At 48.6% G+C, this 21,776-nt stretch overlaps 9 protein-coding genes across 9 annotated transcripts; 3 read left to right on the top strand and 6 right to left on the bottom strand.

The window, feature by feature from the left end:
• Positions 1-1,291: 1,291 nt before the first annotated feature.
• On the top strand, positions 1,292-6,613 carry BDW43DRAFT_315441 (uncharacterized protein; the record flags this gene model as incomplete). The annotated part of the gene is made up of 2 exons (XM_032048056.1): positions 1,292-6,397; positions 6,461-6,613. The coding sequence occupies 2 exons, from the start codon at positions 1,292-1,294 to the stop codon at positions 6,611-6,613; spliced, it is 5,259 nt and encodes a 1,752-aa protein (XP_031895780.1).
• A 396-nt stretch (positions 6,614-7,009) lies between these two features.
• On the bottom strand, positions 7,010-9,223 carry BDW43DRAFT_289849 (amino acid permease). The gene is made up of 6 exons (XM_032043441.1): positions 8,976-9,223; positions 8,844-8,914; positions 8,591-8,787; positions 8,151-8,528; positions 7,757-8,094; positions 7,010-7,689 (listed from the first exon to the last, which is right to left on the bottom strand). The coding sequence occupies exons 1-6, from the start codon at positions 9,105-9,107 to the stop codon at positions 7,228-7,230; spliced, it is 1,578 nt and encodes a 525-aa protein (XP_031895779.1). The 5' UTR covers positions 9,108-9,223; the 3' UTR covers positions 7,010-7,227.
• Positions 9,224-9,478: 255 nt separating this feature from the next.
• BDW43DRAFT_199495 (uncharacterized protein) lies at positions 9,479-11,091 on the top strand. The gene is made up of 4 exons (XM_032039122.1): positions 9,479-9,746; positions 9,806-9,910; positions 9,964-10,331; positions 10,399-11,091. Exons 1-4 carry the CDS (start codon positions 9,555-9,557, stop codon positions 10,934-10,936), a joined length of 1,203 nt encoding a protein of 400 aa, XP_031895778.1. The 5' UTR covers positions 9,479-9,554; the 3' UTR covers positions 10,937-11,091.
• A 222-nt stretch (positions 11,092-11,313) lies between these two features.
• BDW43DRAFT_303515 (putative MFS transporter) lies at positions 11,314-12,990 on the top strand (the record flags this gene model as incomplete). Its single annotated transcript, XM_032045424.1, has 4 exons — positions 11,314-11,790; positions 11,857-12,545; positions 12,624-12,788; positions 12,855-12,990. The coding sequence occupies 4 exons, from the start codon at positions 11,314-11,316 to the stop codon at positions 12,988-12,990; spliced, it is 1,467 nt and encodes a 488-aa protein (XP_031895777.1).
• Positions 12,991-13,238: 248 nt separating this feature from the next.
• On the bottom strand, positions 13,239-14,379 carry BDW43DRAFT_199513 (glycoside hydrolase family 11 protein). Its single transcript, XM_032039123.1, has 2 exons — positions 13,840-14,379; positions 13,239-13,754 (listed from the first exon to the last, which is right to left on the bottom strand). The coding sequence occupies exons 1-2, from the start codon at positions 14,133-14,135 to the stop codon at positions 13,355-13,357; spliced, it is 696 nt and encodes a 231-aa protein (XP_031895776.1). The 5' UTR covers positions 14,136-14,379; the 3' UTR covers positions 13,239-13,354.
• Positions 14,380-14,910: 531 nt separating this feature from the next.
• On the bottom strand, positions 14,911-16,381 carry BDW43DRAFT_199493 (uncharacterized protein). Its single transcript, XM_032039121.1, has one exon. The coding sequence runs from the start codon at positions 16,334-16,336 to the stop codon at positions 15,035-15,037; it is 1,302 nt and encodes a 433-aa protein (XP_031895775.1). The 5' UTR covers positions 16,337-16,381; the 3' UTR covers positions 14,911-15,034.
• Positions 16,382-16,537: 156 nt separating this feature from the next.
• On the bottom strand, positions 16,538-17,630 carry BDW43DRAFT_289834 (uncharacterized protein). Its single transcript, XM_032043440.1, has 3 exons — positions 16,989-17,630; positions 16,720-16,925; positions 16,538-16,645 (listed from the first exon to the last, which is right to left on the bottom strand). Exons 1-2 carry the CDS (start codon positions 17,457-17,459, stop codon positions 16,824-16,826), a joined length of 573 nt encoding a protein of 190 aa, XP_031895774.1. The 5' UTR covers positions 17,460-17,630; the 3' UTR covers positions 16,538-16,645; positions 16,720-16,823.
• A 1,715-nt stretch (positions 17,631-19,345) lies between these two features.
• On the bottom strand, positions 19,346-20,636 carry BDW43DRAFT_199474 (non-structural maintenance of chromosomes element 1 family protein). The gene is made up of 3 exons (XM_032039120.1): positions 20,348-20,636; positions 19,669-20,285; positions 19,346-19,614 (listed from the first exon to the last, which is right to left on the bottom strand). The coding sequence occupies exons 1-3, from the start codon at positions 20,475-20,477 to the stop codon at positions 19,354-19,356; spliced, it is 1,008 nt and encodes a 335-aa protein (XP_031895773.1). The 5' UTR covers positions 20,478-20,636; the 3' UTR covers positions 19,346-19,353.
• BDW43DRAFT_199463 (zinc finger CCCH domain-containing RNA-binding protein) lies at positions 20,637-21,712 on the bottom strand. Its single transcript, XM_032039118.1, has 2 exons — positions 21,192-21,712; positions 20,637-21,124 (listed from the first exon to the last, which is right to left on the bottom strand). The coding sequence occupies exons 1-2, from the start codon at positions 21,490-21,492 to the stop codon at positions 20,796-20,798; spliced, it is 630 nt and encodes a 209-aa protein (XP_031895772.1). The 5' UTR covers positions 21,493-21,712; the 3' UTR covers positions 20,637-20,795.
• Between the last annotated feature and the right edge of the window lie 64 nt (positions 21,713-21,776).

Below are 21,776 nucleotides of genomic sequence, written 5' to 3'. Positions count from 1 at the left end.
GATTGGCGGAGCTATATGAAAGAAGCAGCATTATGAACAAGGTTAAATGCCAGAGCACTAAAGATTCGAGGGGTATATTGGAGTGGGTTTTAGGCTCTACGGTCTGATAGCGCGAAGTACACGATTAGTCAATTAGGGAAGTAGAACTACGAGGTGAAAAACTACTCATCATCGTCTTGGCTTGAGCTACCTTGTTGCGATATTTATTCATCAGGTATGGTCGCTGAACAGGTAATGTGTAACAGAGAATATGCCACTTCTAATTAGCGCTGTACAAGGCCACTATGCTAAGGATCGTACTATACTGTCACTATGCCCTCACCGTAATGGAAGCAAGTTGATCACAAAAGTAGGTGAGATAATATTGAAGAAGGAAGAAAAGAACGTGGGCGATGGCCATCTTTTATAGAAGCAGAGCAGTGTATTCTTGTTCGGGCCTTCTTCGCCTTATCCTCCAAAATCAAATATTAGACTTTTATTCCTGAAAGGTTCCTCAAAGATTTTCATGAGCCCTACAGATTTCCTTCGGCTGGTTCATGCCTGTCTCATCTAGAGGTCACACTCACTCCCACACTGTCCTGTTTAGCTTGCATATACATCACAAATACATGGGCACTCTTGTATAATGTTGGAATCAGAAAGCGACAGCAGTGAGAATTGTCTATTCCCATGCATATTTCCCACTCTTCGTGATTATGAAAGCGTTAACAAAGATATCCATCATGTGGACTTGAAACAAACCACGAGTTCTGGCTCACTCAACACGTGGCATGATATATCGAACATCTCTCAGCTTACCCTAGCTGCATGGTCCATTCTGCTTGCGGAGTACACGGACTCTACTAATGTTAGCTATGGGGTTCTCCCATCTGAAGATGGTCATGCTTCTATGCAGCAGTGGGGAGCGATGATAGACCCCCAGTTGCCCATTTCACAGGCCGTCACTCTCTACCGCACCCGGAGATGGCCACTGGAGGATTGCGCTTGGTTTGGGATATTTAACACATCGGTCATACTGAGCCAGGATGGTGTGGACGAAGTGTCCCTGTTTAGGCCAGGGCTGGACATTGCAAAGGTGACATCTATCATATCATTTGCCAGCATCTAAGTTGACGTTTTGCATAACCTTCAGTTCGGAGACATCATTCTCCTCGTGGAATGTCTTACAACTACGCCACAAACTTCGTTTCACTACTCTACTTCGATTCTTGACGATGATCAAGCTCTAAATATAGTTACAACTTTTCAGAGAATCATCCATTGTTTAATCCAGAACCCTAATCGTCCACTCATGGAGTCAAGTCTTCTGAGTAAACACCACCACCAGCAGATATACAAGTGGAATAGCCTTGCTCCTACTGGTCCCCTAGATACCTCCATACAGACGGTCTTTCACTTGCAATGCATGTTGCAGCCGGACGCCCAGGCAATTTGTGCTTGGGACGGAACTCTCACTTACCGGGAATTACATAAGGTATCTTCGGATGTACAATCACTGCTAAGGAAATATAATCTAAATCCGGATTCTGTGGTGCCGATACTGTCCCAGAAGTCTATATGGGTGGTTGTCTCAATGCTCGGAGTACTCAAGGCAGGGGCGGCCTTCGTCCTGCTGGATCCGTCTTACCCAACCAAACGGCTGCAGGATATATGTCAGGACTGCGGCGCAAAAGTTATAATTTGCTCCGACGAAACACGTGCCACGGGCCTGGCTGAAAGGATATTGGTGGTGGGTGCTTCGAATGTACTAAAAGCAACGACTCGTGCAGTCGAGCCCGCGAAGACAACTTCTCATCATGCAGCTTATGTGGTTTACACATCTGGTTCTACAGGCATACCCAAGGGAATCGTCATTGAGCATGGTTCATTCTGCACCAATGCCATTACAACTAGTCAAGCCCAAAATCTTGATCGGTCGTCTCGAGTTTTACAGTTTGCATCATACGCCTTTGATGTTAGTGTTTATGAATGCCTTGCACCACTGCTCCTTGGCGGATGTGTTTGTATTCCATCCGAATCACAACGCATGAACAGTTTGAAAGAGGCTGTCGCGAACTTAAGGGTCAATTGGGCCGAGCTCACACCATCCGTGGCTAGACTCTGGTACCCGGAGGATGTCCCCACAATAAAAACGCTCGTACTCGGCGGAGAACCTATGTTGCCATCTGATATTTGTCGATGGAAGGACAATGTTCGACTGGTATGCGCATACGGACCGGCAGAGTGCACTGTTGTGTCTACAGTTCAACCTCACGTTCACAAACCTGCAGATATCGGGATGTCGCCGGGTGGTACCTGTTGGATTGCAGCAAAGGATAACCATCATAAGCTCGCGCCAATCGGCTCCATAGGGGAGTTAATAGTGGGTGGCCCTATTGTAGGACGAGGATACTTGAACCGACCTTCCCTGACAGCAAGCGTCTTCATCACAAATCCACGCTGGGCGCCATTGTTCCAAGTAAACGACACCTATCGGTTCTACAAGACCGGTGATCTCGTTAGATACATGTCAGATGGCTCAATCACCTACGTCGCGCGGAAGGACACTCAAGTCAAGTTGAATGGGCAGAGAGTTGAACTCGGTGAGGTTGAACATCAGGCGCGCCAATGCTTTGAGCATGCTGTCGTTGTCGCCGAGGTTGCTGCACCTGCAGGGCGAAAGCCTAGTTTAGTATTGTTCATTGCCCCTACACAAAGCTCCTCAATGGATACAGATTGTACTACGCTTCTGTCCTCGCCGAGCGGTGGATTCCAGTGCAGAGTTCAGGCAGCAAAACCTCGTCTCCAAAGTGTCCTTCCCAGCCACATGATACCAACAGCATACATTGAGCTCATTGCTATACCGATTTCGCGGACAGGCAAAGTAGATCGGAAAATGCTACGGGAGGCAGTCGAAAGAATAACCGATCAGGAGTTCAGAGCTTACCATCCCGCAGTTCACAACAATATGACCAACTCGATAAATCCATTGACTGTGGAGCAGCTGCAGCGCCTCTTTTCAGCAACACTTGGGATCCCAGAAGAGGATATTGCACCCAATGACAGTTTCTTCCAGCTAGGGGGTGATTCTGTCAGTGCCATTAGCTTCGTCGGGGAAGCTCAAGATCAGGGCCTGGAGGTGACAGTGGAATTATTGCTCAAACATCAGACTATTCGGGAACTGGCTCATGTTGCTCACCGTACTTCGAACAGTGGCAATTCGTCAATACCTGCCTTGTCTCTGCTCGGTTCTCTAGACAAATTTCTACTTATCAATACTGTAACGGAGCAATGTTCCGTATGTCCAGATCAGATCGAGGATATTTACCCATGCACTTTCTTACAGGAAGCCTTGGTCGCATATACAGCAAAAAGGCCTGCAGCGTTCCAAGCCCAATTTCGCTTCCAACTTCAAGGGAAAATAGATCTGCGTCGCTTCAAACAGGCATGGGCTACAGTGATTGATGCGAACCCTATCTTGCGAACGAGGATTATCTACTTTAACACGGAAGCCCTGCAAGTAGTACTGCGCCCCAAAGACCACGTGCAGTGGGATACTACAGAAGACTCTTTTGATCATATTGAGCTTTTCATGTCTTATGGGACACCGCTTCTTCGCCTAGCCATTACCGGTAAACCGGATGGCGAATCGCCTCTCTATTTTAGACTTTCGATGCACCATGCTATATTCGATGGATGGTCATACGCTCTGATCCTTGATGCTATTGAAGCTGCATATAGACACACTCATCTGCCTTTACAGTCTTTCACGCCGTTTATCAAGCATGTGCTAGACTTAGATTATGATTCTGCCAAAGAGTTTTGGTGTTCAGAGTTCAAGGAACTGTCAATAACAACGTTTCCCGCTCTGCCCTTATCACCCAGATATGCACCAAAGTCGATAACAACGATACATCGCGATATAGACGTAGCAGAGTGGCTCGCGGGCCGTCACACACCATCGATTATTGCTCAGCTCGCTTTTTCTATGCTTATTGCCTGGTACACTGAGTCACTCGATGTCGTGTATGGTCTTACCGTTACGGGCCGCAATGCTCCAGTGCCCGGAATACATAGACTGACTGGCCCAACAATCGCCACTTTCCCCCTCCGCACAATACTTCATGGGAGCCTTAGAGTGAGGGAAGCCCTACTCAGCGTGCAAGATCACATGTCCAGGATCATCCCCTTTGAACAGACGGGACTCCAGCGGATAAAATCATTTAGCGTTGAGGCGGCTACTGCCTGTAACTTCCAGACCTTGTTAATTATACAGCCTGCCAGAAAGTCAAGGCCATCTGAGATATTCTCAGAGTTCCCAGAGAATGCCAAAGAACAGCTGAAATTTGCTACATGTCCGCTAACTTTGGTATGCGAGCTTGGGGCTCACGGTCTATCGGCGAAAGCCCTGTTCGACACCACAGTGATTACCCCTAATGATATAGAAAGAATACTTGATCAATTAGAGTACTTAATTGGCAAGATAAACCATTTTCCAGAGTGCAGGATTTACAGCATTATCCACTCTCCATCAAACGAGCCCATCGATCCAGGTCAGGAACAACCATGGAGTTCATACGTCGAGAAGAAGGCAAAAGACTATATCGGAGAGGGATTCGTTACCATTGTGGATACTATAGCGCCAAAGGGGGTTCCCAACCAGACCATTGCTCTTTTCATCTGTGATAATACGATGAAGAACAAGTCTACGGAGCTGTCTGACCTATTCAGTCGGCCTACTGAAAAGCTTAGAAAGCGGCTCGAGGAATTAATGTGCATCCTGCGCCAATCTCTGCCTTGGTCAGTAGTTCCGTCACTCTGTCTTCCAATTAATTACATACCATCAACTCCATACGGGCAGCCAAATAGGGCCTCTCTATGCGAGCAGGCGTCACTCATGGGCCTCGGCGCTTTACGTTCCTTGATGGACCCTGTGCACAGGTCCACCGACTACCAAATACTTCCTGAGGAGGCTCGCCTCCGAGGGATTGTTGCACATGTTTTGGGTATAGATGCACAGAGTGTCAACCTTAAAGACGACTTCTTTACTCTGGGTGGTGATTCAATATCTGCAATGCAGGTTGTCTCGCTCTGTAGAAAGCATCACCTCTCATTGACGGCACTAGATATATTTGACGGGAAAACAATCGAACTCATAGCATCCAGTGTCAAGCCACTTACGGTGTTAACGCCTCCATCAACCCCCAGAACTGAACGCAGTCTTGATATGCGATTTTCCCTTCTTCCTCTAACTTCTGATCAGGATATGGAGGAACTTGAGTCTGTGATTATGGCTACATTCGGCATTGAAACCCTTGATAAAATCGAGGATGCATATCCCTGCACCCAAGTCCACCAAGGACTCCTGAAAACTCAGCTGCTAGAGCCCTTTGATTATCAGTCATACACCATATGGGAAGTCACCACAGGGAGCAACGTCTCTCCAGCGTGTCCGATCCGACTTCGTGATGCTTGGCTCAGCCTTGTGCGCCGTCACGCTGCGTTAAGGACATTTCTCATCGATATCACACTAGGTGACAACACCAATTGTAAGGTTCACGTTGTACAGAAGGACTCTGTAACAGATGTCTCGATACTATCTGCAGCAGAGGAGGCCGTGCTACCTGCGCTGCGGCGGTCATTTCTCCGAATCGACAGTAGCATATGTCTACCACAAGCATTCACCATCTGCCAAACAATTTCCGGTCGTGTGTTCTGCAAACTCGAAGGGAGCCATGCTTTCCTCGATGCCGCATCCGTTTTAATCATCTTACGAGATCTCTCTCTCGCATACGATGGACTGCTACACCGTATCCCTGGCCAATTATACAGCTCAGCAGTTTCTTGGCTTCAAAAACAACCAGATGCGGAAGACCAGATGAGGTACTGGAAAAGACAATTAGAAGATGCCAGTCCGTGCATATTTCCAGGACTTAGACGCCAGGTTGCACATAGCGAAACTCTCGTGGTCAATGTGCCGCTCGCTGACACCGCCACATTGATGCCATTCTGCACTATCCACGGTCTCACCATAAGCAACGTTTTGCAAGTAGCCTGGGGACTAACATTGCGGTGGTATACTGCATCCGACAACGTGTGCTTTGGCACCCTTATATCTGGGAGAGATTCTCCAATTCCTGACATTGACAACATAGTAGGCTCCTTCTTCAATGTTCTAGTATGCCAACTTCACTTCGGTAGGGAGGACTCACTACTGGATATTTTACGGAGGAACCAGGTGGAAACCGGCAATCGGCTGTTGAACCAGCACTGCTCTCTGCTTGAGATACTCCGTTTCTCAAAATATTTCGGTCAACCCTTGTTTAATACATGCATCTCTGTGGAGCAGCCGTTGTCGATAGATAGCTCAGAGGCCAGTCTCTGTTTTAAAGATGTGGAGACGCACGAGCCCACAGAAGTAAGTTGCCAGTATTTCTACTGCCCTTTGATGCAATGGAGCTCAAATATTAACCCTGGATAGTATGATCTTATCGCTACAATTACAATCGGAAAAGCGGATGTTAGGCTGGCGCTCACCTATAAATCCTCCTTGTTAACCGAGGAGCAAGCTTCCGATGTAGCGACTAGGTTTAGGCTCTCTATCTCTGATATTTTAACACTTTGTGATGCTTGAGGGAGTGAAATACTTACAAAATTGATTGTTGACGACAGGCCTAATCTAGTTCAACTCAAAGTTCAGCACGTTGGTTTACAGCAGTGTATGTAAGGCTTATAGAAAAGTTGTGAAGCTATTGTACGAGCCAAGCCCTACCTAAATGAGTAAATTGATATATATATCAAAGCCTAATGGCGTAGTCACGCGGGTTTGTGAGCGCTACGTGGCATCAGCCGGAAACCAAAAACAAAAGAGCCCATTGTAGCGTTAAACACATCTATTGAGCAGGATGATCAGAGACAACACTCGCTAGAATCAGATCAGGATATACCAACAGTGTTATCACAGCCGGAAGCGTTTACAGGGTGAGAACTATTATTGGGCTTACAAAGAAAAGGAGATGAAGACAATCTTTGGGTATATTTACTAAATAAATCGCTTTTAAAATTCCGTACAACCGGTTACATATACCTTGATGTTAAACAAAGAGTAGGTACTCAAATATAGCCAGTGAACCTTGACCGAGCCTGCCGAAAAATGGCTTGAACTCGCTCAGCTCGAATGACATGTCCCATCTGAATATACCGACACTCAAACAACCATGAGAAGACCATAAGACGATGAAGAAATGGTCACCTGAGCTGCAGCTCGCCCCCCTCAACCACAAGGCGCAGAACCTCCTTGTTGAGACCCGGCCAATGTTTTCTACCACGGAGGAACCAATAGGTGAAGGCGAACAGCGTCGACGCAGCGAAGATGGGTAAAGCATAGTTCATATTCTCGCCAGTCACAGGTCGATATGAAGGGAAGGTCAGCCAGACGGTGACGTAGGCCGTATAAATCAGAGCGAATATATTGACGGGGAGCCCCCATCTGCCCATGGTCCAGTTTCCCATTGGGACCGGGTCCTTGCGAAAACGGTTGTGGACCATGCAGCTGATGGCGATGAAGTAGGATACGAAGAGTCCGATAGAGGAGAGAGCGGTGAAAGCGTTGAAGGCGGCTGTGCTTGGTATGTTGAGACAGGAGAGGACCATAACGATGAATATTGGGAGCCATACAGCGCGGATGGGTACATTGTGTCTTCGATCAATCTGTATAATTGGAGGTCAGCTACGTATGCTGGAGGTTCGGGATCCGTGCTGGGGGGCAGTTGCTTACATGTGAGAACCATTTGGGTAGTGCGCCGTCGCGAGCCCATGCCCATGTGAGGCGGGAGGTTGATGCTATGCTGGCTAGGGTTACGGACAACCCTACAATCAGAAGCCCGCACACCATAGCGGTGGCTGCTTTAGTCGAACCAGTGGCATGTTGACAAATTGCGATTATAGGGAAACCGGCATTGAGCGCATCCTCGATCGAGCCCATTGTGAATAGCATGCATATCACAATGGCATATGCCAGCACGGCGTTGGTGGCAACGGACCAGAACATCGACCGTGGCACTGCCTCTCTGGCGCGACGGACCTCTTCACTCATGTGGACCGCGCCGTCAAATCCTACGTAGATTAGTGGATGCCGTATTTAGAGACCATCAGGGTGGAACTATACTCACCTACAAACCCCCAGCTGGGGGTTAGGAGTCCAATGTTCCACGAAACGAAAGTGTTGTTCCAGCCGGACTCAGATTGGGTGGTTAAAAACACGTAGTCGGCCGTATGACGAGGGGCTAATGCAACGAAAACCACTAGAAAAATAATGAACAGCAATATGTGGAGAATACCAGCCAAAAGCTCGATCCATGGGATCAGCCAGAAGGTGTACATATTCATTAACCCCTGGACAATGAGAATTGCAAATATGATTAGCGTCAAGTGCCACCTTTCTGCAACGTAATCAGGGTAGTTTGCGATTGCCAGCCCTTGAATCGTATTTGCGGTGGTATTGGCCACACCTAAGAGGAGCGACACCCAAGCAAACCAAGTGACCCATCCTATACGACACTAGATGTTAGCATTTACTCCTATATCGCCCGATCGCCGAGATGGTAAGTACCCTGCATCCAGGTGATGAACCTCTTTTGAGCAGCGGGTGCCAGATAATGCGTCCAATGATATTGTGCCCCGGCAATGGGCTGCATTGATGCCAACTCGGCCAATGATGCACACTGTGCCAAAGCTCCAAATATAACGATCACAATGCCCCAAGCAAAGGCTTCAGGGCCCCCATTTGTGAGTACTGCAGTAATATTTCTAGCGTCAGCGTATTAGTATTGGTAGAGGATGTAGGGGGCGAGTCAGGCGCATACATCGCCTGAACTTCCCAGCTCGACATAAACGTGAGCGAGAAGAAGAACATTTGCGTGAAGTTGAAAAGACGCTGGTAAGATTTCCCGTCAATTGACATAGCTCGGTGGTTGGCATATATTGGAGAATCGCACCTTTATTTGAGTCGGACTAGCGGCAACATGATGGCTGTGATGATTAGTATCCGACGCCGTAGAACTTATCTCTCTACCTGCAGGGGTCTCGGTACTCGTCTCGGCGACCGTCTTCGGTTCATGTTGCTCCATACTACAATTGGGGCTGGCCAACTAGTTCGGTTATTTCGAGGAGAGGAATAACGTAACGCGTAAATTCCAGGAAAGAGGAAGCAGGGAGTAAGAGAAACTACGAAGAGAGAGAGAGAAGAGAAAATTGCTGAGGGGAAGAGGTGCAACATTCATTAAGGGCGTTATCTGTCTGACTAAAGCCCTAACTAACCCCCTGCACCAACCACTCAACATCCTTGTATAGTCGTACCTCAACACCACCCATTAGTGCTGCAACCCTACCAGGATAATCCAAGAGCCAAGAAACGTCTCCGTCGGTACATCCCGACTGTTCCCTGTCGTATTTTAAGGGGTAAAAGGAAGGGCTGAGTCTGGAGGTATGTTGCATAGATAGTTGCTGCTGCACTCCCCCTCCTTGGGATCTCCACATATCCACACTTTGTGAAGAGCCTCAAACAGCGAATTGTGATGCGCACGGATGGTGCGGAGGTTTTGCCACCGCTTCTTTCTATCACACAAGATAATCATGGAGCGATAGTGATCACAGCCAGTAGCATACTACTCATCGTCGCGGCATTAGCGACTATCGTGACGCTGATCTCGCGGGTACGCATTCTTGGTGCCCTTACCTGGGGTGATACATTCCTTGTTGCGGCAATGGTAAATTGGCCAATTATTTCAACCCCCCTATTCAATAGCTATTGACGAATCCCAACAAGATTATGTTCATTCCTCAAACCACGTGTATCATCGTTGCCGGCTCAGACGGCATTGGTAAACACAGAGACTCTCTAAGTGACACAGCATTTAAATCGTACAGCCAAGTAAGCCTTTCATGCTTTCACGAGCCACAACTAATAAACTAACCTAGTTGCAGCTTCTTTATGCCAGCCAAATACTCTCAGCTCCGGTGCTGGGATGCTCCAAAGCCGCCGTTGCACTTCTTCTGATATCCATAAAACCATTTAACATAGTGCTGCAGGCCTGTAGAATCCTACTCGGGCTTATTGGAGCCTGGACAGTCGTTGCTGTGGTCGCTCTAGCGCTACAATGCACTCAGCCGCAGGCGTGGAATTTCAGCTCCGGCAGGTGTCTCAACCAGCAAGCTCTATACTCGAGTCTGGCCGCGTGTCACATAATCCTAGACGCAGCTCTCATCATATTGCCCATTGTCCTGGTGTGGAAAGTTCAAATGCCCGAATGGAAGCGTTTCCAGATTTGCGCTCTCTTTGGACTGCGTATCCTGTGAGAAACCCTCGCTCCTCTTTGCAGATTGATCTAAAGCTTTGGCTAATACCCAACTAAATCATAGTGTCCCAGCTTTGACTGTTCCTTACATTGCGTCACTCGATCCCTTTTTCCACTCTAAGCCGAAAGACCAGCCATGGCATGCTCTCATGCCTACCATATGGCTGCAACTGATGCAGAGCACGTCCATTATCTGCACGTGCATCCCGAGTCTCAAGCGAGCTCTTGCAGAGCTACAAACGGGAATGATGGCAGGCACCATCCCGGAGTTTCTTGAACTTTCTCTTTCTGGGAGGCATGATAACACGACCGATGCATCCACGTCGAAGCCGGGGAATCGAAGCTTACATCCAATTGGCGGATCCGAACTTTACTCGGATAAAGATACCAAGAGGAGGTTGAAAGAACAACGACATCACGGGTTCAGAAATACAACGGTAGAACCACAGGAGAGCATGTTAAATCTGAGGAACGGTGCTATAATCCAAACCATGGAGTACGAGGTTCAATATGAGTGGTCGAGTGAGCATAGTAGGGCTTCTTCTACCCTCCCAGGGCATGTCAACGTACCATGGCGATGGCTTGCCAGCCCAACAGACTAGTAGGTCTGCATTCTAATGAAGGCCACAACTTCATAGAACATTATTCGATTAATTTGGTCTCATCAACATTTGCAAACCTTCGGTCCAAGATATGCCTAGAGCGAACAGCATGAGAAAGTAGTCAATGCGGGTCGCTGTGACACCGCCAGCCGACATAAGCTATGCATATCGTGAATAAGCACTACGGGTGGACGGCTTTGTGTGGAGACATACATCTTTTAAGGCCAATCATGGCTAAAGCTAATTATATCCAAAGAGATTATAGGAAGCAAAAGAATTGCTATTTAACCCTTGCTTACCCCGAAGCTGATGTTAGATGTCAATTTCTTTTTGTTTTCTCTCCTTTGGCCCGACGCACAATCCCAAATTCTACTATCATGGCAAACAGTTCATCCTCTCCAGAAAAGCGTGCAGACAACAATGTCCCTGGCGGTCTCATCCCTTTGGTCCCTGATCCGAATTTGGTGACCTGGGAGGGGCCAGATGATCCCCAAAACCCTAAGAACTGGCCTGCGACCCGCAAATGGATGACATTTGTCCCAATGTCGTTCTATAATCTACTGAGCTCCATGTCCTCTGCCACGGTCGCTCCAGCATTAAGTGCTATCAGTGAAGATCTTGGCTTCCCTTCAAAAACGCTACTTATCCTGAGTTTATCGATCTTCTATCTCGGGAGTGCAATCGTGCCACTATTCACAGCGCCAATCTCGGAAATGGCTGGAAGAGTACCAGTTCTGCTGGCGATGAACGTGATCTATATCGTGTTCAACACTGCATGCGGTGCTGCCAAATCGCCAACGCAATTGATTATCTTCCGCTTCCTTGCCGGCTTAGGTGCCGCAGGCCCTTATGGTGTGAGTAGCCTCCATGTCCAGTCAGACTTACTATTGATATCCACCACTCATCACATAGAAACATAGATTGGCAGCGGAATGAACAGCGACCTCTTCCAGGCCCATGAACGAGGCAAAGCAATCGCAGTATTTACCCTAGCCCCTCTAGTCGGAACAGCCGTCGGCCCCATCACCGGCGGCTTCCTCGTCCAATACGTTTCATGGCGGTGGTGCTTCTACGTCATATCTATCGCCATCGCAGCCGTCCAAGTTGCCGGTCTCCTCCTCCTTCGCGAGACATACGGCCCCGTCCTCCTCAAACGTAAAGCCGCCCGACTCCGCAAGACCACAGGAAACCAGAACCTCCACACCGAGCACGATCGCGCCTCCACCCTCCTCATGAAGAACCTCATCCGCCCCTTCCGTCTCCTCATCACCCAACCCATCGTCCAAGTCCTCAGTCTCTATCTCGCCTATCTCAACGGAATTCTCTATCTAATGGTCGCCACCTTCCCCGACGTCTGGACAGGCATATACCACGAATCTATCTCTATCGGCTCCCTGAACTACCTCTCAATGACAGTCGGACTGGCAATCGCAACGCAACTCGGTGTCCGCTACGCCGACAAAGTCTACCAGCGCCTCCGGGCCGAAAATAACGGGCACGCAAAACCGGAATTCCGGCTCCCGACGCTCTGCGTCGTCGCGCTCGTCGTCCCAGTCGGTCTCTTCTGGTACGGTTGGAGTGCAAGAATAAACATTCACTGGATTATGCCGTGCGTTTCTTCTCCATCCTGACATATCCCTACCCCCTCCCAGTGTGGCCACTCTGATTAACATGCCCACCCACCCAGAAATATCGGCGCAGCAATCTACTCCGGCGCCACCGTCGTGCAACTCGTTTGTGTACAGGGCTACCTAATCGACACGTATCAACTATACGCTGCCAGCGCAATGGCCAGCGTCATGGTCTTGAGGAATTTGCTAGGTTTTGCGCTTCCACTGGTCGCGCCGAGCTTGTATGTTACTTTCTTTTGCTCCTTGGCCCGGTGTGTGTTAGGTACGGCTTGACTGACTACGTACAGGTATGGGAATTTGGGCTTTGCGTGGGGAAATACGCTTCTTGCATGTGTGGCTGTTGTTATTGGGATTCCGGCGCCAGTGTTGCTTTGGTATTATGGGGAGGCTTTGAGGGGGTTGAGTACTTATGCTAGGAGTTAGAGGGTTACTTTGGTGGGATGCCGGCTGGTTAGGTGGAATAGATGGTGGGACTGTGCGGACGATGCATTGTGGTATAGAACAGGGATATTGCTTGCGGGCTGCCATTCTAAGGTCAATCTCCGTGATATTCATGGAGATATAGTTTACATAGTGGCATAATAACGGAATTGCAAAGGCTCAATCAAGAAACTATCTTAAGTAATGACAGGCTACATCACATCAGCAGCAACATCAAGAGCCACAGTTCAACCCCAATCGCTATCCCGCAAGCCTAAGCCCATCACCTATCGCCCGAGTAGCGTACCCATCTTCACCAAGTCTCACAACCCACACATCATGTCCCACACAACGAACCAACTAACCCTTAGGAAACAGTAATCGACGAAGACCCACTACTCTGATATCCCTCCGTCGCCACAATCTGATAATTATGCTTCCCCAGTGTCAATCCATATTGCTTCCATGCATTAAAATGGTTCCCCGTAGTAACGGTCCCACCGACTCGCTTCGAGGTCCTCACAGACCAAAACTGCGTGAACGTCGCCGTCCCAATAATAGAGGGCGCATTGTACCGGACAGAGGTGTAAATATTATATGTTCCTCCGTCGGAGGTCACTTGGCCCTTGTAGGTGGCGCCGCTGCCGGGGTTGTACGTACCATAGGACTCGACGATGTAGTATTCGATCAGGGGGTCCGTAGTCCAGCCGTAGACGGCGAGGTAGCCGTTTCCGCTGGGGTTGAAGCTGCCGGAGTAGGTTATCGCTCTGATTGAGGTATTATTAGTCTGAGCTCAGATCGGGATAGAGAAAAGGAACTAGAAGCTGTCAATGAGGAAGTGAGATCACATACCGAGAGCTTCCAGGGTTCCATCCCTTGCCGCCAACGAAGTTGCCGACGTTCGACCATCGCACGCTGTAGGAGCCGCCGTTACCGTTTGTGTAGGTTACGTCGCCACCGCCATCGGTCCAGAAGGAGTAGTAGTAGCCGTTGTTGTAGCCCGTGCCGCTGGGGGTGGAGCGGCCGACCAGCTCGTGGAGGGAGGTTTCGTTGAACTCGCCCGGCCGTTCTTCAAGTGGCTCAATCGGAGTTGCCAAGGCTCTCACTGCCATAGAGCAGATTAGGAAAAGAGAGGAGAAAGAGACCATTTTGGTGTCTCCCTGATAGATGGCCTTGGTTTAGAGTGGGTGAGATGCGATGCGATGGTACATTCTCGAGGGGCCTGATCGTCACTTATATACTTTTCCCTGCAGGTTTCAGCATCTTGCTATTCAACATGAACAGCAACCAGTGACGCCAAGTGTGGAGAAGCCCTGGATGGGTTATCTCAGTTTAGGCATATCGGTGATCATCTCCGACGAAGGCCTGACGAGCGTTGAGGTCAATTTGGCGAAATACCAAGCGGGCCAGAGCAATAATCGAAGCTAACCCGGCTGAATAGTGGCAAATGTGATGGAGTATGGAGAAAGATCCCACGGTTAGGTATCTCGACCAGCTTGAAAGGCATCTTCCAGGCCCTCCACCAAGAATCGCTTCTCGTCAAGGTCCGGAAAACGCTCCTGTGCAACGTTGTACAGCTGAAACCACTAGGGCACATAGGCTAAATCGACACATAATAGCCCGGTATAAGTTTCTTCAGCCGGCTAATTCTCCAGGGTCTCGGCGGAGCTTACTCTGCGGCTATAACCCTATTCCACTTCCAATCAACTCATGCGGGGAAGTGTTGATCATCTTCGGCTGTTGTCCGGCAATTGCCAGCCTTGGCGAAAGGGGTTTAATGCTTCATTCTTTAGCCTAAGGATTGTGGGCAGTCTAGGCCACGGAGTTGCATCATATCCGTACAGAAAAAGGTATTTGTATGGCGGACGAATGGAATGGCGGCATCTAGTGCTGGCTGCTGTAATATCGTACTCTATATATCGTACAAATATTCGACAGAATCAACAAGTCTCCCCAGTGCTAGAAGTGGTTTAAAGAGTACTGAGCCAATCCAGCAGTATTATTAAAGCTTAATTTGAAACCCTGCATAGTAGGCAGTACAATCGGTTTATTTGGCTTTTTCCAGCCCTGCGGCAGGAAGCTCATAAACGGCGGTCTTCGATGGGTATGAAGGGGGCTCAACCTCATATGACTCTGATGAAGATGACCTGCGAGACGTCGCGTCCGCCATCTCGAAAACCTGATTATATGTAGTGCCTTGCTCCATGGGGCTAATAACGTTTCTTTCCAGAGCATTTGCGACCATCTCAAACGCGAGGTCAGCCACATTGAATTCGAGAGTCTTCCCCACACATTCAAAGACGAATGAAGCGCAGATCCGGTAAGACCTGCAAATGTTGAACGTGCTGAAGGAAACATCTGAGTTTCTGAATATCAATGGTCCAAATGCTTCATTCAAATCTATTTGTCCCAACACAGGCATGCCAAGTGACGTCTTCGATAAAACTTCCATTCGCTCATCAACCTCAGCGTCCATTTGCCCCATCAGTGCCTTGTTAGCGCGAGCGGCCGTCTGGCACAATACTACCAACGATACGGATTGCAGCATAATGCCAGGATAGGGAAAGGATGAAGCGCCATCCATAAGTGGAGTAACATCCAACCAACATGGAACTGGCGACCCCTGAACTACCCGGTTACAATATATGAAGGATGCCCGGAAGTCAAAACGAGGAAGTTGCTTCGGTGCTAGCCACGACCGAAACTTCTCTTGGGTCTTCAAGCTTCGCCCACGGTTTTCTGGTAGCAGTAGTAAACTCTTAACAGTGAAAACCTCTTCCTGTTGGCGTTGGTACAGGTTTTCCCAGTTGTCAGTTTCCTCCATCTGCGCCGATAATGGCAAAAAATTCAGCCGAATCGCCTCGCTAAACAAAGGCGCTTTCTTTCCTAGAAGGCTCTTTTGCGGTTTGGAAATTTGAGCCTCGATGCGATAATCAATAGCACAGTGCACTTTGCGCTGCGAATCGTCCACTTCCACTGCAAAGGTTGGCGGCAGAGAATGGTCTCCGTCGCTACGGAACGGGTGCTTCGGGGGCCATTTCGCCGACGATTCAACATGCGACGGGAAAACAAACTCGAATGGCCACTCGTACGTACCGCGTTGGAGTTTACCGCCACTAACCGAGGAGAGGGTTTTTACCTGCTCGAAGAGAATACATTTGCTTCGGTAAGTTGCTGACGGAGCGGCGGCTTTCACCTTCTGCACTTTCGCCTTGACGCGGCCGGTGAAGATCACTCGGACATCCTGGGCTTCGATCGGATTGGGACAGTGGAAGACGACACGACCCCAGAGCTGTTCATGTCCTGAATAGCAGGCCAATTGGTTTTCTAAATTAACTATGAGGGGCATGGTCGTAACGTGTGATTTAGATATAGCTAATCAGCGATATGTGAGGTGGACAACAATGTCAGGAGACAAAGGCAGTATCTCAACTGGTAATACTTAGCCCCCAGGTCACGTGCTTACTCTAGACCCTATAAGCACTAGGGCTTAGCGTTAGATATTCTCACAGCCACGTCTGAATATCACGCAAATACTTGCCGTTTTCATGTGATATCTGGCGAAATAAAGGCTTGACAGCTGTTTAATAAATATGCACCTTGTGGATATCTTTGACTCATACGAATGCGCCTCAATTGCGACGTAGAGAATGTAGAAGTGGGTCTCATTCCAGAACTTTTTCATTGACATTGCCAAGATTGATAGACCAAACATTGATCTATGGCTCTCAGTCCAATGCTCCACCAGGATCTTCAGGTGTCTCCACTGCCTCGTGTCCAGTGTTTAATCCAACTTGGTGGTTGCTTTTATCATTGCTAAAGGATTCATAAATACATCACTGCTCAATCGCACGCAGATAAGTAGCGACCTCCTGGCTAAATATCTGATCCTTCACAAGTTGATCGACCTTTTGACTGATCTTCCTTTCCGAGATTGTCTAAAGCCCATGCGTTAGACTTGTAGTCAACTGAACCAAACGAGAGACCTTCTGAGGACTTACAGCATCATTCACAGTATTCAACGACTTCTCCGGTACCTTCACCTTATGTGCACTAGCCTCAAAGGTACAGACAGGGACATTGTCGAGCTTGAAGGTCCCATTATTCAACATCGCTTGTTCATCGAAATGCTTCCCATCGACCCACTGCAATGGTATTTTTGTAGAGGGGCACTCGCTGGTCTCATGGATGTCGTGGTTACGCTTGATCTGGAACTCAAAGCCGTTCCTCACATCACCTGTCGCGTGTAGCTCCACCCCGATATTAGGATCAGAGTGTGAGCGAACCCAGTATCCCCAGTGATCCTTAAATGGCCAACCGTTGAAGATTAGAAGCTCGACCAGGTAAGCTCCGGCGGGTCCCTCTGATGCTACATTTGGCGGCTTGGGCTCTTCCTTGCCGGTCGAAGGAGGCGGCGGTGGGGGAGGAGGGGCATTCGCTAGATTTGAACTCTGGGAAGTCGTTAAAAACATATCTGTGCTGCGACTTGCTTGATTTCTACTTCTAGTGGATATTGATTAAGTGAGGTCAAAGTTATTCCAACAAATAGGCGGGCAGGTTGTTGTTGACGTTGTTTGGAGGATCCAATTAACAGTCTGTTTAGGCAGATGAATTAATGTATCATTGCCAATGACGTGGACACATTCTTTGCACTTTTCGGATCCTAGAATTATAATTACGACAGCAGTGAATAAATATGTAGTGTGCCATTGATAGAAAATATAGAAAATAAATAAAAAATATACGTAATTAAAACATTCAATGAAATAAAACGCCTTTCTAGTAAACGCTAGCATCATACCAGGCAAGGCTGAGCCCCTGGCAGTGGTTTTAATTGGTTGGTTTCTGATTCACAATGAATATCACCAAACGACGGAATTTGGATTCACTTCAGATGGATGCATACTTCCAAGACTTTCCTCTGTTCACTCATACAAAGGTCAGGCGTACCCCTTAGAGGGTTACTCTAGCCAGGCATCAAGGCTCCCATCACACAACACAGTCGCCCTATGTAGAAGCTGTTAACCAACTCTAGGTACTCTAGCTAATATACATGGCATAACAATCGTAATACAGAGGACCCCTAACGTTCAGGGCAACACGCAACCAGACCCTAGATTAGTAGGTCTGTCTCCACTAATCTGTTATGTGCTGTGCTTCATTTATTAGTACTCTTAACAAGGTCCGAATATATATTTTGTATACATGATATACTGTAGACCGCTATGCAGTCCCTCCTGGTCGCGGAAACTGGCGTCAACGCTAGCTTCGATTCCCTTCTTTCGGCGGATAATGTGCAAATCGACTTTGTTAGTGGGAATAACATTTACGCTCGCGCGGGGAGCTATAATATTTGAGGTAGCATACTTCTCGAGGTTTATATTCGCAAGTTACCGGCGATTCTGATTTAAAATAGACTCCAGCGGACGAGGATTCTGTTCCATGCTTGGAACCTGCGTAGGTTTTACCTTCGTTTACGTTTAGAAAGTTTATGGGGCTTCTTTTCATTGTGAATTTAGTGCGGAAAGTACTGCTGCCACGGCCTAAGCAAATGCGTCGATCCGTCATAGGGGACCTGTTGTCGAACCGGAAATGCCAGATGTGGACAATCTGGTGGCTATAATACGAACGTGATATCTGCTGCGGGGAGAGCGGGTATCATTGTGTTGGGGGGGGAGGGGGGAATACGCAGTATCGTGGGACGAAGTGTTGTTTAGGTGGGTCGCATTGTAAGAATGGGAGGTGTGTTAAAGGAAACAGTGGGAATGCTCTGATAGTGAGAGGTAGAATGGTAAAGGCTTGAGCTGTTGTGATAGGATTGATATTATTGTCGGGGGCCTGATTTTTGAGGCTATGCCACGAGGTTTATGATGTCTAGTGACTAGTTTATGATTTCTGTCCATGGCATGGTGTGTCCTTCTTTCAATTCGTATCTTTGGCTGCAGTTGAATCGAGACCGGCCCCCAAATTTGTGTATGGTGCATCGAACAGAAAGAACTCTCTGAAGTGATGTGAGTCCATTGTTCCTTGAGACTAGAGCCTGTCAGTTGACCAGGAAGGTTGCGAACAGGAGCCCACCCTGTCACAAGGCTGATAAGTGGATCAATACGGATAATATAACCCAACTCAGCGCAGGTGTTCGGGGACCCGTATCGGTAAATGGTTAGAACCCAATGTGCGTACACAACAGGATCTGGTGGAAGATTGGATGTGCTTCGCCGGATATCTGCGCGCAGCGAAGTCCATAAGAATGGTTTGAGTTTGATAAACCATAGGATGTTTCGCGAAGTTGCGCTGCCCCTAAGCATTAGTCCCTCATATGAGCTGGCGATGAAGCAGCAAGAATTGTAAAGTCAAGTGATCACGTCAGTCGCTGTCAGCCGCCCCATCCTCGCTGGGAATCTGGCTACTAGATCCAACACCGCTTTGACGCTGTGCGTTCGTGCTTTGCCTTCTGCCCTGCATGTACTGCTCTGTCGAGGTTATCGCACGCTCTCCGACAAACTTATCGCCAGGCCATGGGGCCTTGCATACAGGGCACTGCTCAGCCTGTTGCATACGGAAGAAGTTGCGAATACAATGGTCGTGGAGTCGACCCGAGCAGTCACGATTACCACAACGTTGACCCTAAGCAGTCAGCGCATACTTTAAATCAGTCATTGAGGTATGGTTAAAACGTACCATAGTGATGATATCTCTGCAGGCGGCGCAGAATTTGATCTTGTCCATCCTACGACCATCCTCGTTCTCATCGTTGTACGTCGCAACCAACCATCCTCGTAGCTCCATCAGCCCTCGTGGACTTAGACTATAAAACCCCCTCCTACTTTTTTCCAGCCACCCCTCCTCCACGAGCTGCTTCAGTACTGTTTCCGCCTGGGACATACTAAGCGATTGCGCGGCCCCGCCTTGACTCTGCGTCGCGTTGTTTGGTTCCCGACGACTAGCATCTCTGGCAGAGGCCTTGGCCAACTGTATAGCCTGCATGCCGCTGATAACCATACCCTCGGAGCGTCTAGTATTATTCGTGTCGAACATAGCGTCAAGGAGTCGTTTGACGAAGGCGATCTCGTCCGCACTGTAAGTGGTTGCCAGCTGCGTCAAGGCATCACTGGTGGTGTTCACAAGGGCGTATACTCGCTCCGGCACCTGGTCCCCCGCGCCTTCAGGATCTATCTGCGACTGACGTAGCGTACTTCTGATTTCTAAATCGAAAGGAGAGATCGTGGTATTGGCGGCAGCAATGTAAGATGACAGATCGTCTTCAGTTACATCTTCCTCGGAGACAGGTTCACCTTCTGTTCGTGTTCTAGAGTGAGTTTCCTATCACATTAATAATTAGAGGAGATCGGTGTAATACCGTGGACAGAGAAAATCGCAGCCAGAACAGGCCTTGCTTCCGCAAAGGTCATGCTGGAGCGGGCCATGAAAGCTTGGAGGAATGCGCGATTGCTATCATTATAGCCACTCCCGTCAGAACGGCTCGCCATGTTCGCTTTACACACTCTATTAATTGAGAAAGAACGGTATTATAAGAGCGATATTGGCAATACTAGTTTTGCGAGGAGAAAGGAGAGGTTGCGACGCGATGAACGCGCCCCGCGTCGGTCGCCAAGACCAAGACCTTTTACTTCCGCTGACAGCTTTCACTACAATAGCTAAGGATTCAACCGAGGACAATTTGAATGCCATTAGATCTCGCAACCAAGGCTTGATATCATAACACTTTAGAGAGAGAAAAATTACAGTAGACAGAGGTCAATTCCCCAACGCCACATGCAAAACACACACAAAAAGCAAATCCACACCTAGTATCGCCGCCTCGTCGGCTCCGGGCTGGGACTGCGACTGACACTCCGGGCATCCCTACCGCGATCCTTCAACCATTTCTTCGTGCTGAGGCGCAGTTCACGGTCGAGCTCGTTGCTAGGGTCCTTCCGGTGAATGAAATTGCAGAATCCGCCACGCACGCAGCCCTCGCCACTATTTAATCGACAGCATGCTTCTCGAAAATCTGTAACCGGCGATAGTTCGCAATATATTGGTCGCGCCGCATACCAACGGGAATTCAAGGCGTCACAGGCCTTTTGCGCATCTTCTTCGTATTTGAATCGGGCGTAAACGTTGCCAATGAGGTCTAACGTCGTGACCAATTAGTAGCAGCTCGGAGAATCTAACTCTAGCCAGAACCAGGTCCGACTTACGATCATTGTTGTTGTCGCACACTACCAGTTCCTCCAGTTCTCCATACTTGCACATCTCACACCATACATCCTCGTAGAAAGCATCAAAATGGTTCTGAAGCTGGCTGGGGTTCATCTTATTCTTTGGGTCGTATGCCGGGTTCTGGTACATGTTGGGCATCAGGATCGTTTGTGAATACGAAGGCTTTACATGCTTTCGGGAACATCTGTCGCCATGTCTGCATGCGCCAATCTTATAATAGAACGAACAGTTGACCTTGTCCTGTTCCGTACCGAAGATGGAGGCGAGATAGTTGGCCATGATTACAACGTAAAACGCGCCGAACTTGGGTCTTTTAGGCGGTGTCGAGGATATGAAGATAGTAGAAGAGATATCAGCGAGGGTTAAGAATGTATTCAATGAAAGTCTGAACTGAATTATGAAAGCAGAGGTGAGGCGCGCGCCGTGCTGAGACGTCTGGAGAGAGCTCTTCCTTGAAGATTCTGGATAGCTCGATCACGTGCACCACCAGCTGACTAACGCCGGCCGAATGTTGGTCGCCTCAAAGCCCAGGTGGCAATAAGGCGGAACTGATAAGATCGCTC

Source organism: Aspergillus alliaceus, assembly GCF_009176365.1.
Source record: "Aspergillus alliaceus strain CBS 536.65 unplaced genomic scaffold BDW43scaffold_58, whole genome shotgun sequence".
Taxonomy (NCBI): Eukaryota; Fungi; Ascomycota; class Eurotiomycetes; order Eurotiales; family Aspergillaceae; genus Aspergillus; species Aspergillus alliaceus.
This window is presented reverse-complemented; position numbering and strand designations above follow the sequence as displayed.

What these genes read in the sequence shown, in the direction of transcription:
- BDW43DRAFT_199495 (XM_032039122.1), top strand. Translation starts at nt 9,555, where the DNA reads ATGCGCACGGATGGTGCGGAGGTTTTGCCACCGCTTCTTTCTATCACA. An exon ending in CATTCCTTGTTGCGGCAATG is followed by an intron (nt 9,747 to 9,805) that starts GTAAATTGGCCA and finishes AATCCCAACAAG; the next exon opens with ATTATGTTCATTCCTCAAAC. An exon ending in CTCTTTGGACTGCGTATCCT is followed by an intron (nt 10,332 to 10,398) that starts GTGAGAAACCCT and finishes ACTAAATCATAG; the next exon opens with TGTCCCAGCTTTGACTGTTC.
- BDW43DRAFT_199474 (XM_032039120.1), bottom strand. Translation starts at nt 20,477, where the DNA reads ATGGCGAGCCGTTCTGACGGGAGTGGCTATAATGATAGCAATCGCGCA. An exon ending in TGCGATTTTCTCTGTCCACG is followed by an intron (nt 20,286 to 20,347) that starts GTATTACACCGA and finishes GAACACGAACAG; the next exon opens with AAGGTGAACCTGTCTCCGAG. An exon ending in GCAGAGATATCATCACTATG is followed by an intron (nt 19,615 to 19,668) that starts GTACGTTTTAAC and finishes CTGACTGCTTAG; the next exon opens with GGTCAACGTTGTGGTAATCG.
- BDW43DRAFT_199513 (XM_032039123.1), bottom strand. Translation starts at nt 14,135, where the DNA reads ATGGTCTCTTTCTCCTCTCTTTTCCTAATCTGCTCTATGGCAGTGAGA. An exon ending in TGGAACCCTGGAAGCTCTCG is followed by an intron (nt 13,755 to 13,839) that starts GTATGTGATCTC and finishes TACCTCAATCAG; the next exon opens with AGCGATAACCTACTCCGGCA.
- BDW43DRAFT_289849 (XM_032043441.1), bottom strand. Translation starts at nt 9,107, where the DNA reads ATGGAGCAACATGAACCGAAGACGGTCGCCGAGACGAGTACCGAGACC. An exon ending in AGCTGGGAAGTTCAGGCGAT is followed by an intron (nt 8,788 to 8,843) that starts GTATGCGCCTGA and finishes CGCTGACGCTAG; the next exon opens with AAATATTACTGCAGTACTCA. An exon ending in GTTCATCACCTGGATGCAGG is followed by an intron (nt 8,529 to 8,590) that starts GTACTTACCATC and finishes AGTGTCGTATAG; the next exon opens with GATGGGTCACTTGGTTTGCT.
- BDW43DRAFT_289834 (XM_032043440.1), bottom strand. Translation starts at nt 17,459, where the DNA reads ATGTTTTTAACGACTTCCCAGAGTTCAAATCTAGCGAATGCCCCTCCT. An exon ending in TGAATACTGTGAATGATGCT is followed by an intron (nt 16,926 to 16,988) that starts GTAAGTCCTCAG and finishes CATGGGCTTTAG; the next exon opens with ACAATCTCGGAAAGGAAGAT.
- BDW43DRAFT_199493 (XM_032039121.1), bottom strand. Translation starts at nt 16,336, where the DNA reads ATGCCCCTCATAGTTAATTTAGAAAACCAATTGGCCTGCTATTCAGGA.
- BDW43DRAFT_199463 (XM_032039118.1), bottom strand. Translation starts at nt 21,492, where the DNA reads ATGGCCAACTATCTCGCCTCCATCTTCGGTACGGAACAGGACAAGGTC. An exon ending in GTGCGACAACAACAATGATC is followed by an intron (nt 21,125 to 21,191) that starts GTAAGTCGGACC and finishes TCACGACGTTAG; the next exon opens with ACCTCATTGGCAACGTTTAC.